Below are 13,029 nucleotides of genomic sequence, written 5' to 3'. Positions count from 1 at the left end.
ATTGGCTTCAGCCCATCGATCCAGCCTGTAATCGATATGCATAATATAAATGTCATATAGATTGGAAATCAGACTTCATGGTTTTTCTTTTCACTCTGCAATACGGAGGCCAAGGACAGGTCTGGGTTGCTCCTGATGCAAAACAGGCAAGGGTAGATGGTAATGAGGGAGGAGTAAGGAAAAAGGAAATAGGACAGAGAGCATTCAAGAGCTGGGATAACTGTTCTTGTTCCTACAAATGAGATGAGACAAATAAGACCTTTAGCAATTCCTACTTCTGGATTGAGTCCAACTTCCCTGTTTCTTTCTCTCTTTCTATTTTCTATAGATTGACCCCTCCTGGTTTTCCAGGAATCTGAACAAGTAGCAGGCAGAGGGATCATAATTGCTTTGCTGCCCTATAATACTCCTTATTTTTCTTATATTTAGAAAAAGCCCTAACGTATTCCATCTTCTCCAAGATGCATTAAATTTTAGAGGTTTTGCTCCTAAAAATGCCTACACTTCTAATTCAACATTATAAAACTGACTCACATTTCTTGTAAAGTGACACGATTTTCTTTATTATTATTATTTGCTCCCCAGCGTCTGGATTTTGAAAACAAGATGTTATACACCTTAAGAGTTGAAGCAACCAACGCTCATCCTGATCCTCGTTTTCTTCAGCTGGGGCCATTCAAAGACACGGCTTTGGTCAAAATTTCTGTGGAAGACATAGACGAAGCTCCAGTGTTCAGCAGATCCTGGTATTTAATAGAGGCAGATGAAGATACCAAGGAAGGAAGCATTATTGGGCAGGTTGTAGCCCAAGATCCGGATATAACAAAGAATGCAATAAAGTAAGCCATTACACAATAAAAAATGCTTTAGATGTGGGTCAAGTCTCATGCACGAAGTGTGATGAAAGTGCAATGTAATAGGGGGCCACTTGAGTAATGAAGCCTACAGGGGCTACTGATAAGTGTCAAGCGGAGAAATATCTATGGGAGCTTGTGAAGGTAAACACAGTTAACAGTGCAGGGTATGCTTCTGAAGGACAGCCTATAGGCACCAGGTAAAAAGAAAGGATACGTCAACATTTAATGTGTTCTAGTACTTTCACCAAACTGTTCATAAGATTATGCTTTTATACCATGTTTCCAGCAGCAAACTTATGTAAAATACTCAAAATTGTGTATTTCTACACTCCCTGCTGGTTGATAGCAGTCAGCCTTCTGTACCTTCATAATCCCCTAGACATAACACTGTCTACCATGTTCCATAGCTTAACCATTTAATGATTACATTATATTAAATAAGAAATGATTGTAAGGAAGTCATAACAATTAGAAGGAAGAGTTCAGTGCTGTGAAATTGCTGTAATTGTTAGCTATCTGTTATTATTATCTGCAGTGACAAACACAGCACCGAAATTTGTGTATTTACCATGAAACTGATTAGGAAACCTGATTTCTGCATTTCTGAACAAGCCTGTTATGTCCTGCAGCAGTACAGTTTGGGGTAAGAGGTGTGAGAGGAGGAAGAAAATAAAATATTTTTAAGTAATCTATGTATAAAATCTCAATTCAACCTGATAGTGACTGATAACTACTAGACTAATTAAAAAACACCTGTAAAATAAGTTTTTCCTTGCTGGGAAAGAACAAAGCAAAAGCAAGTGTCACAAAATAAGATTTTAAGAACTTTCATTTTAAAAAACAACTAATCCAAAGATTTTTCTGGTGATTTTGATGGTCTTTGTGACATCTAAAAAATATCTTATTATACATTGATACTTAATTATATCTGCAATGTGTGTCCTTTGATGACTGAGTTCTCCAAGAAAAAAATAATTTGCAAAAATATTATCTAAGAATGTTCACTTTTAGTTGTTATTCCAGCATTCATTTTGTAATCTAAAATGTAATTTCAAATATCAATCTAACAAACTACCCACATAAATAGTTTGCTCTTCATCCCACTCACTAGTCTTAAAAAAATGTTTCTTAGTATTTGTAACATGCTGCACTCCTCAGGAAGCTACAGGAAAGCTTAGGTTACTTGTAAAGAAAACATTCTTGATTAACCACAGTTAAAATTAGAAAACTTTTAAAGGTGGCTATGAGCTAAACTAGGGACTCTAATAGGAGACAGTGATGCTCAGTTGTGCTGTATCTTGACAGATATTCTGTGGATCGACACACTGACCTTGACAGAATATTCAACATCTATTCAGGAAATGGATCCTTATTCATCTCAAAGCCACTTGACCGGGAAGAAACTCCCTGGCACAACATCACTGTCATAGCAACTGAAATCAGTAAGTTGGAGAACATTAGAACTGAGAAAAGACTGAAATTCTACAGTATCTATGATTTATCTTGTTTCATTAGTTTTGCCCTTATTCAGATATTATCAATAGACAGTATCTTTAAATAAACATCTAAATGTTCAATTTACTACTTTAGGATTATCTTTGCCCATTCTTGAAAAGATAATTTATAATTCTCAGGCTCAACAAAACCATGAGCAGTATATATTAGACAAATTAACTGGTTCCCTGAGAATTCCCAGCAAATAATTTGGTGCAGGTGTGATACACTGGCTTTATCCTAAGCTAAGTCTTTGGGAAAATCCTTGGAAAAAAAGATGTCCATGACAGACAAATAACACATTGTCAGAATGATCACTGTAAACAGGGGAAGAAATTATGCTTTACCTCAACTGCTTTTAATTTATCTCAGGAATGGCTTCATTTGAAGCCAAGACTAGAGAAAATTCTTTCCCCTCCACGTCTGAAGTAAACCCTGGCCCTAAGTCTTTCACCTGGATTCTTTACTGTTTTGTTGGACCCTTTTAGATCTGGATGTCTCTTGTCCGCCTTTTCTTTCCAGCCAACTGGTAACAGTCATCAGAGGTGAAACAGAGAGACTGATTTTAGGGAACAACTTTTCTCCCTTCCTTCATTCTCCCTATAGATTTCCCAGGAGTCTATGTGCTTAACAGTCTGGGAGCCGGGTAATATGGATAGACGAATTATATCGCCATTTTCAGAAAGACTGATACCTTTTCCTCATAAATGTTTTTTCATTGTTTGGTCAAATATGGTCTCCATTTTCAATATGTGTACTGTGAGATTCATCTCCAGCGATAGCTTGACCTTGGAGGTCAAGTTTGTGAAGACCAATCGATGATAACATCTACATATATACTTTTTTTGGTTTTGTTTTTACATTTGGGGGACAAAGGACAACTTTATGTGTGTGTGTGTGTGTGTTGTTTTTGTTGACTGACACTGTTTAGCTGCTTTACTGCTTTGAACAAGTAAATGTTCGTGACAGTTTGACCTCAGGAAGTAGCTTTTGCAATGAATTTTTTACTGCACTGTTGTATGGAATACAAGTCAGTAATAACTCAGTGGTCTGTTTTTAATGCAAATCAAATTAAGTATACTTTGTATTATTTCAAAATACATATACTGTAATAAAACAATTTGTTTCAAATATAAGTAGGGCTTTTATGCATATGGAATGTATGTCAGTAGAAAATGAAATATAATTGTTTTTTTATAATCAAGATAAATGAATATTTCTGATGTCTATTAGAAAAAATATATTAGATAATTTCAGGTCTTTTCATAGACTCTAAATCTTTACATTGTAATATAAATAATTTTCTTGTTTCAGATAATCCTAAACAAAGTAGCCAGATACCTGTCTTCATCCGGATTTTAGACATAAATGATCATGCACCAGAATTTGCCAAATACTATGAAACATTTGTTTGTGAAAATGCAAAAGCAGGACAGGTAAACATATACTTATGTTACTGAAGAACTTGTAATGAGACTATCCTGGAACACCATCAGAAAAACTTCAGCGTATCTTAATTTGAACAACTGCAAACCAACCCAGCCTCTTTATTCCCTACCTTCTACAGAAACTATGAGTTGATTCAAAAAAGGTTTGAGGAGATAAAAGATGCAGGATTTTACCCTAGTATACAACATAGCATATAATACAAAATCACACTTCAAGGTGTTTTTTCATTCCTAATATAAGAAAATATTTTTCGTAAGTAGTTATACATAATGCTACAAAACTCTTTACACTGTTTGATAATTCCATTTCTTTCTGGATTTTTTTCAAAGCCTGAGTTAATGTAGCCACACCTTCAAGTACACAAAGCAGGAAAATCTTTTATTATGCTTCAGTAAGGGAGACATGAAAAATAAACTTTTACAAAAATAAAAGATAATGTAACTCTTTCCATTATAAGTTAAACTTCAATTTGGAATTGAGTTGAATTTGGTCAAAGCTCATTTATATCCCTTTTTAAAATATCTCAGCAATTCTCTAATAATCTAAAAAGACAATAACAACATTTGTAGAGAAAAAGTGATAACTCGGAACTGAGAAAGGAGGCAGACCAACGGAACTCAAGATATTACAGAAATCTTTTAATATTACTGCCTCTACAACCAACGTCTGTTTATGCTAATGCCAGTCAACCTTTCAGTTTTAAATTCTGTGAAGAAAGATGTATGTTTTGCTGAGTTTTAATTCTGAAAGTATTTACCAAAGAACTGGATTTAGTAGCAGATCGGGTACCTCAAGATTGTCTTTCAAGCACCAGCCTAAGTCCATGCATGAGCCTCTTCTCTAGACTGATGCATTTTTCAGTGGAAGAAAAAAGCTTGAGATCATTATTTTTGCTAGCACAAACCTGAGTGGGTTCATACTCCAGCGGAGAGAGGTCAGGATGGAGCCCTAAACTTATCTTAGGTCTGTCCTTGTGTCTCACTAGTTTTGTGCTGACATCATCCAACCAAAGCTGGCTGACTTCACAGAAAGTATGTGGAAAGGATCAGAATGTAGGATATTTTGTTTGTCCTTACAGCACAGTGACCATGCAACATTCAAAGGCTTTACAGGGCTGGGGGATATGGATACACATCAGGAAGCATGCTCATGTTTTCCCTTGGTTGCTGCCCAGTGTTTTGTTTAACATAGCCACGGGGGCTGCACTGAAAACAGCATAGATGGTACCTGAGATGAGTCTAGAATTTCAGGTCCTGCAGAACTCTAGACAGAACAAGAACATGCAATTTACCAGTTGCAATTCAAATTATGTTTTATGAATGGTTTAACAGATTAAAAAAAAAAAAAAAAAAAAAGAGAGAGAGACCAAAAAAGGGAGAAAAAGAGGATACACGGATCGCTGGAGTTTGCATTCAATTCTACTTATTTTTCATTCATTGCACCTAACACTGGAATTTAGGTAAGTGGGTTAGAAAGACAGAGGATACTTTGAGTGAAATCACTTGGCTTTGAAGAGGTACTTGGCCATCATTTTAATTATGATCAGAACATTGTGTCTTAACCAGTGACATAAGTTGTCACATAAGAATACAGTTCAAGCCTTACAGAATGAGCAAAAAATCCCTAAACTTCTGGTTATTGTACCCTCATAGTTTTGTTTTATGATTTATAAGCTGTTTTTCCAGGTGGAATACATTCAAATAATTCTAGACATTAATTTCAAACAGCTAGCATATGACCTAAATTCTCTCTGTGCAACAAAATCTCTTTGCACAAGATGAAATTGAGACAAATAAATCTTAAAATCTTAATATAACGACTGATAGCAAAGTGAGTCATGCACTTTAATTGAATAACACAAAGAAAGGTTCCAAAGTTTACAAATGAAGATTTCATTGAAATTAATCACATGCAATTTTATCAATCAGCAAACACAGGTTTGTCATATATTTGAACCAAGTTCAATCCAGGCACACTGGTATAAAAATAATTTACCTTTCTGGTAAATTCTGTGTTTTTCTAATAACGGAGATGACAGAGACCCATTAGATAGGCATACTGTCATTCACACCTCCCTTCCATCTAGCTTACTAATGTAATTCCAGGAATTATTTTTCCTAATTGGAAAAATCCACAAAAAATACTAGAAAGACAGTGTGCATCAAGTGTAGCTGCAGAAGAATGAGAGATCCAGACTGGTTTTCTACTTGTTAACAATTGGGTTCCTCAAGAAGGGCATCAGAGTTCATATCTGGACATTTACATACAGTTGACTTAGTATTTCAGAAAACAAATTACCTTCAGTACATGAGACTACTTTTATTTTGGTGCCTAAAAATAGCAATGAATATGGAGATACACACTTGAATATTTTGGCCAAGGATGCTAAGTTCCAGATAACCTCTATTGCTCATGTTTAGCAGTCCCCCTATAAATACAATAAAGGTATACAATCATGTTGTGTTCATTTAGTACTACTCCACCTTATTTCAGAGATCACCTAAAGCAGCTGTCTTATTAGAACCATTATTGTTTCTTGACACATCACACCAGTGCTTCTACATCTGGTGCCCATATCAGGAGGGCCAGACTGAAAAGAGATATATATTTAGTTGGTTTTTTTTGTTGTTGGTTTTTTTTTTTTTTTTTAATCGGGCCCAGCTATTAATCACACCGCACTCTAAATCTCAGTTGCATCAGGAAGCAGTCAGAATGATCAAATATTGTTCTCTGCCGCCAAGTGACATTACTCTCTCTCAACATCAGCAGATATTAGAGGCTGCATTCATTGTGTTTTTCAGATAGCCTTAGGAGGGTCAGAGGAGAGAAAATCCTAAAGTCTCTCTTCCTCCCCTGCCACTTTTTTGTCTCCAAACAATGGTATGACTGGGGAGAAACATTGTCACTAGAGGTGCATAAACAACTGTGTTCATTAGGCTGGAACAGATTTGTCACCATGTGAGTTCCATTCCACTCGCTAATACTTAGGCTAAAGAAAAGTATGACGCAGCCTTCCTCTCGCACAATTTAGAAATCCCTAATCCTTTGATGATGTGCTAGAGCCCCAGGGACTGTTGTGGGGAAGGCTCTGTACAAGATCTCTTATGCCCTTGTCACGGGAATTTATTGGGTCTTTTTGGCTGGATTAGAGGATGAGTCCTTTCCATGGAAACCGGGAAGATTTGCCTGAAAAGGAGAGTGATTTAACTGAACAATTTTCTAGTAACAATTTAGCTAATTTCAACACCCGTCAAGAATAATATTTAAGAAAATAATCTGGGTCATTTTTTTTGAACTGATGCTGTATTTTTTCCTGCCATTCAGGGTCTCTCAGACATCAGAACAGAGAAAGAGTTTGTTTCCTCTTTCAGAAAGCTGGAAGATTTTTCTTTTCGTTAGTCTCCATACCCCTTTTTCAGATGGAGCAAATGGAGACCACATTTTTCATGTGGCCATTGCTAATTATCAGTCACGAGTTGTTTATACATTGTAGCTGCCTTCTCTAGGTAGACATCTATCAGCTTGATTTAGTAAAAGACCCATGCTAACAGTCTGTCTCTATTTTGAAGTAAGAATTGGAGTTCAAGGGAGAATTTTCCAACTTCTGATAAGCATTCAGTCCTGCTTTAAAACTGCCAACGGATTTGTGGAACAGAGCCAAGACTTGAAAAACAAGCTGTTTTGCATTACCAAACATGAAGCTTTGTTAAGTGGCAGGCATTTTAGAATATTTCTTAAGACATAAAGCATCAAGATCAAAGGTCTATTCAAGCTTACAGACATGTAATGGAGGCTGCTTTCTGCAGTTAGCACCATACAGGTGTATAGGCTAGAATTGCACCTGAAATGTGTGATCACTCAAGCCGCAGTATGACAAGATGGGCATCCACTGACAGCTGTATTGATTTCTAAACACTTCTATGTGGGGACACTTGAACTATATTACTTCAGTCCTAGAGAAATGTAGCCACTTTGAAATCTTCTACAAAATCTTCATCCCATCCACTTACACTGTGCTGTGTTATTAATACATTCAAGATTAGTTAGTGGTTGGCCCTACCAGATCGTACAGGCAGGAAAAGGGGCAAAAGAAAGAAAGGAAGGAGAAACACAAAGTTGCTCTTCCACCATTCCCCCATAGCATCTGCACACTACTACATTCTGATGATTGTCAAAAGTGCAGTCTCTCTCAGAATATGTTTTTTCATAGCTTATTGCAGACAGAGTGGTGAGATCTTTCAAGATTCCTTGAGAAATATTTGCAGCACAAAACAAGCTTAACAAATTTCCAGAATGACAAAGCCAGTGCTCCAAGATCCAGGATTTGTTCTGTTCTCTCCTATAACACTTCTGAAAAAAGTGTCAGACAAAAACAAACACCAAAATGTCCCAAATGTTCCTTCTCAAGTGCCTAGTGATATTTTTAAAGTCTTATCTCAGAAGCAGCTGAAAGTAGATAAATGACATTTGAGAAATTTCTCTGTTCTACAATATCCAGGTTGAACTAACAGCATAATATAACAAGAATGAAAGCCCAAATGATTCAAATGGATTGAAGGCCTACTCCTCTGCATATCTATATACCTATACAAGAAACATCAAAATTCAGCAGCTGTTACTGTATCTCTAGCTTAACAATATCTGTCTCCGGTGGTCTTGCTTCTCTGAGACTGGAAGTACAATTTTCATGCTATATGACAATTACATTGTTTTAAAACTTTCAGAAAGGCACTGTCTACAACAGCAGACCATCTTTAAATTCCTGTGAAAGTGACATTATTTTTCACTGTCTTATTTACAGTGAATTTTAAAAGAAGGAATTTTGAAGAAAAAGTTTAAAAATATGATAGCAACCACCAACATGCTACTGTTTTGAAAAGAAGTGGATATTCTATTTGTCTCAAATTTTGTTTTATTAGTAGACATTTTAACCTGAAAATATATTGCATCTGTCCACCCATAGACATCATCTTGTTCAGCTTTCTTCAATGAACCTTTCAAGAATCAGTCTGAAGCATGTTGCTGCATTTTTAAAATGTGTACCCTGGAGCCAATATGCAACTGTGGTTTATTCGGATGACATGCCAAGCCAGCACAGACTGAAAAGTGCATCTAAAAATTGGCTATCTGGTGCTGACCTCTATACTGTTAAAGATGCACTACTAGCTTAACATTTGCTCTAATGGTTCCTATATTCCTTTTAGAGGCAGTCCCAAGGCTGAGTCCACGACCCAAGTCTCCTACTTGTGAAGCCCTCCGTGTCCAAAAATGCAGGCTCCGGAATAGTAAGGGCATGCTTTGAAGTGCACAGGGACCCTTGTTATTGCAGAATGCCCTCAGCTAGCTTTTACTCACTTTCTGTCTTTAAAACAGCTTGAAGAAAACTGGAGAGCAGGCTATGTCTAGGGATGTACCAGATATACTTAAGGAATCTGTTACTAGGCAGTCTATTCATCCTCAATCACTTTTTCAGAGATGAGTATGAACAGCTATAAAATAGCCTGAACATAAACTACAATCACATTTTTTACTGTGGTGTAAGTCATGGCCTTAAAAACACAGAATGCAGGAGAAAAAAAAAAAAAAAAAAAGAAAGAAAAAGAAAAAAACAAAACAGTATTATAATCAAACCATTTCCACATTTGAAAAAATGATGCCAATGGGAAATAGGTCCAAACCCTTTAACAGAATCTCTGGCTTCATCATGAAATAAATTCCTCAAGAAATTTTTCCATTGGGAATAATTCCTCATTCACAACTCATCTTACATTTTCAAGCTACTACAACCACTTTGTCCTGAGTGTAAAAGAGAAATCTTTATGTCAAAGCCTAAGTCTAAATTTTCAGTACCCTCAAAGACAAGTGACATCTGAAGACATGAATTTACCCAATAAGATCCACTCAAGAGTATGAGACTGTTTCTTTAAACACACAGAAATGCACATGCACTTGCACACGCAACCCTAAAAATAATGACAATACTGCTGTATTTTCCAAATTGTGTTCATTTGCATGGGAAACTGTGGAAGAAAGAAAAAAATGGGAATGCTTTTTATCTTCTCTTAGCTTGGTATGCTTGAAACATATTTGAGTAAAAGTTATTTTCTTGAAATAACTCTTCCTTCATAAATCTTACAGTGTCAGAGATCTTTCTCTGAACTCCTGGTGAAGAGTGATCATAACTCAATGTCCGTAACTGCTTCAAAATGGAAGAATACGTTTCCAACATGAAATTACAAAATGTACAAGAAACAGTACTATTTTTTTTTTCATAACTGTGATACTTAAAATAAAAATAGCCACTTCTCTTTCATTTCTGCAGTGATTATCATGAACATCATTATCTTTTATTTACATCTGTATAAGTGAAAAAAAAAACCTTAATTAGATAGCAATTCTAATTTCCTTTCACTTACTCATCATTTGGAAAAATTCACCTGCAATCATCTTTTCTCATTGTTCTTTTATTCTCCCATCTTTCCTGGTGGAAGAACAGCTGGTTCTCAATTTATGCAGCCAATAGTTAGAGCAGGTAATAAGTTTTGGGGTTTTTTTTTTCTTCCCTTCTTCAGCCTTACCCTCAACAATAAGTTTTCAATGTAATTAGGTTCCTCTACGCCTGGCACAATTGTCCTCCTCCATGTGATTTGTACATGAAGGGAATCAAATCCAGATCCTACAAACATCCCACTGATTACATCTCAAAAAGCCCCAAGATACTCTACTGCAATTTCTGGTAGCTATTATATCAGAATATTTTCTCCTTGAGTTTTTCAGCTAGTAATTGCACAAATATTATCACTTATTTTAATTCTCTCCCCTCTCTCTGGTACTTTTACACTTTTTCTGTCTTTTCAAACTTGTAAAAAAGTGAGAGGAAAATTTTCTCATTTCAGGTTGGTATTTTAGTCCAATCAAAATGATTTTTTTTTTGTAGCAATATTACATTTTTGCATTAAAAAATGCAAAACTAAAATTAAGCACCTCCTGATCTTGTTGTCTGTATTGCCACTCTCAGAGGCAGATTATGGCAAAGCAAAAAGCAATGGGACATTGGAAAAATGTTGGCATACTCAGATACTCAGCAACATATTGAACAGGCTACTTTGCCATAAACAGGGATTTAGCTAATCTTGGGAAACAGCTAAAACTTAAAAAAAAAAAAAAATCTAAAGAGCAATGATCATCAAATGTTTTAAAAGCGAAGAGACCTTAATATGTAGTTATTATTCTAATCACAGTTAGAAAAACTGCATAATCCTGCCTTCAGCATAGTCACGTCCTCTTGTACAAGGCTGATATTCACAAATTACCTTTCAAGTTCCTCAATATGCCTCAAAAAGAAAAGGAAAATGATAAAAAAAAAAAATCTTGTGGTTGTTTTAGAAGGAGCTGCTAGGAAGTGAATGAGCCAAACTTAGACTTTCTGTACTGTTTGGTTTGTTGTTTTTTTTTTATAACAACTTAATATTATTAGCTGTAATAAAAGTATCTCAAAATTAACTAGAAAAAATGGGCCAAATACTCATTGTGCAGTACAGCACTAGCAGAAGCAGGTTTTTGAGTGGTACAGTAAGAAATACGTTTTAGTATTTTTGGTAGCCCTATAATTATGTTTGTCTAATACAGTGTTCCATCCTGAGAGATGCTAAATACCCTCCATAATTTAACTGTATCCTCAAGTCCCACTCAAGCTGATGTTCAGAGAAAGTACACAAGAAAAAGCCATTCCTTACTTGATTGCTGCAAAGCTTAAAAATCTTATCAATGTTACTTTTCAATTACTGTATTTCTTGAGAAGTCATGCTGTACTTTCCCTGGAAATACCAGAAAAACAAGCTGCGAAGTAAGTCTTTGATAACAAGTGGCTTTGATGTCTGTGGGATTTCAGGACACCCCACACACTGGAAACACTTGAAAACCTCAAGACAGGCATTGGCTCCCTCATGGCTTTGAAAAACAAAGTCTGACTGCTGAGCTCTTTCTGCCTTTAAGTTTAGGTGCCGTAGGAACTCGCCTGTACTGGGTTGCAGCATCCTCAGTTGAAGATTACTCCCATTCTTACTCCACCAAGCTTGTCATCTTGTGATTGAACTCAAACATGCCCTTGCAAGCCAAGGTGGAGTATGGGTCACTCCCCAGTGCGATACCCACTAGGGAGTGCAAAGGACATAGCAGTCATTCATACCGCTCACTAGAGTTACTATGACTCATGCAACCTGGCATGGTGTTAACAGTTGCAAGTCCTTTCACAAACCACAGCTATTCCCAGGTAGCTTTTCCCTTCTCAGTTCTGCAGCTGTTTTCCTTAGCCTCTATCTATAAGTCTAGCAGCACATAGAAAAAGAGTCAAATTGCTAGCATATATGTGTGTCTATATACACATGAGTACACATATTTGCACATGTTTTGATGCAATGGGAAAGCCTGTGCAATCCAGACGTACTGCTGAAGCCTCTCTTTTTTTAGTCCACTTCACTCTGACCCTATGCTGGCACTATTATCACTCCCTCCCAGCTGGGCTTGAGTGGCCTTGTTAGGGCAGCTATAAAGCTCCACAGCCAGAGGTTTCAATTTAGGAGGGAGTAAAGCATCTCTTTTTATTACCTCAGGAGAACCAAGCATCCTGCCAGTGCAGTACTCCAATTTATCGCCAGAAGCAGATGAGGTGGACTGGGAATTAGGCCTACTAAACAACTGGTCTACACACTACTCTGTGTCATTGTTACACGAGGCCACAGGAGGTTTATGGCTTATTCAGAAGGGCAATTGTTTCTGTATCACTGTGAGATACTGAGTACAAATCAAAGCACATGGCTGCCTTGCAGTGAGGACTGGCCCCTTTTTCATCCTCCGTTATGTGTTTAAACAATAAAACAACAATTTGCTTACTGTAACCTCTCCTGTGTTTATAAGGGGAATATTTAGCTTAGGACATCAGTTTGTGTCTTCAGATAGAGATTAATTGGATTTTCACCGGACATGAAAAGCAGAGACCTTATTTCAAACACAAGATTTCTAAAATAGTATGAAATACTGTTTTCTTTATAGCTGATACAGACTGTGAGTGCAGTTGACAAAGATGAGCCTCCTCAAGGACACAAATTTTTCTTTGAGTTGGTGCCAGAATTTGCTGTTCAACCAAACTTCTCCATTGTAGACAACAAAGGTAACTGCTGACCAGTACCATCCCCCCCCCGGCCCGCATACCCCATAAAACTTCATCCAC

General features: G+C 36.6%; 1 protein-coding gene across 1 annotated transcript in view; it reads left to right on the top strand.

The window, feature by feature from the left end:
* Positions 1 to 585: 585 nt before the first annotated feature.
* LOC104080958 (cadherin-9-like) overlaps positions 586 to 13,029 on the top strand; it is a gene marked incomplete at its 5' end in the record, with an annotated part of 16,457 nt that continues 4,013 nt past the window's right edge. The window contains 4 exons of the mRNA XM_009583521.1: positions 586 to 839; positions 2,163 to 2,299; positions 3,666 to 3,787; positions 12,852 to 12,969. Of these exons, the coding sequence (XP_009581816.1) occupies positions 586 to 839; positions 2,163 to 2,299; positions 3,666 to 3,787; positions 12,852 to 12,969 (631 nt within the window). The remainder of the gene's footprint in view (positions 840 to 2,162; positions 2,300 to 3,665; positions 3,788 to 12,851; positions 12,970 to 13,029) is intronic.

The sequence above is a fragment of the Fulmarus glacialis genome, unplaced genomic scaffold (genome assembly GCF_000690835.1).
Source record: "Fulmarus glacialis isolate BGI_N327 unplaced genomic scaffold, ASM69083v1 scaffold48918, whole genome shotgun sequence".
NCBI lineage: Eukaryota > Metazoa > Chordata > Aves > Procellariiformes > Procellariidae > Fulmarus > Fulmarus glacialis.
Note: the sequence above shows the minus strand (reverse complement) of the source record. Positions and strands in the feature narration are given on the sequence as shown.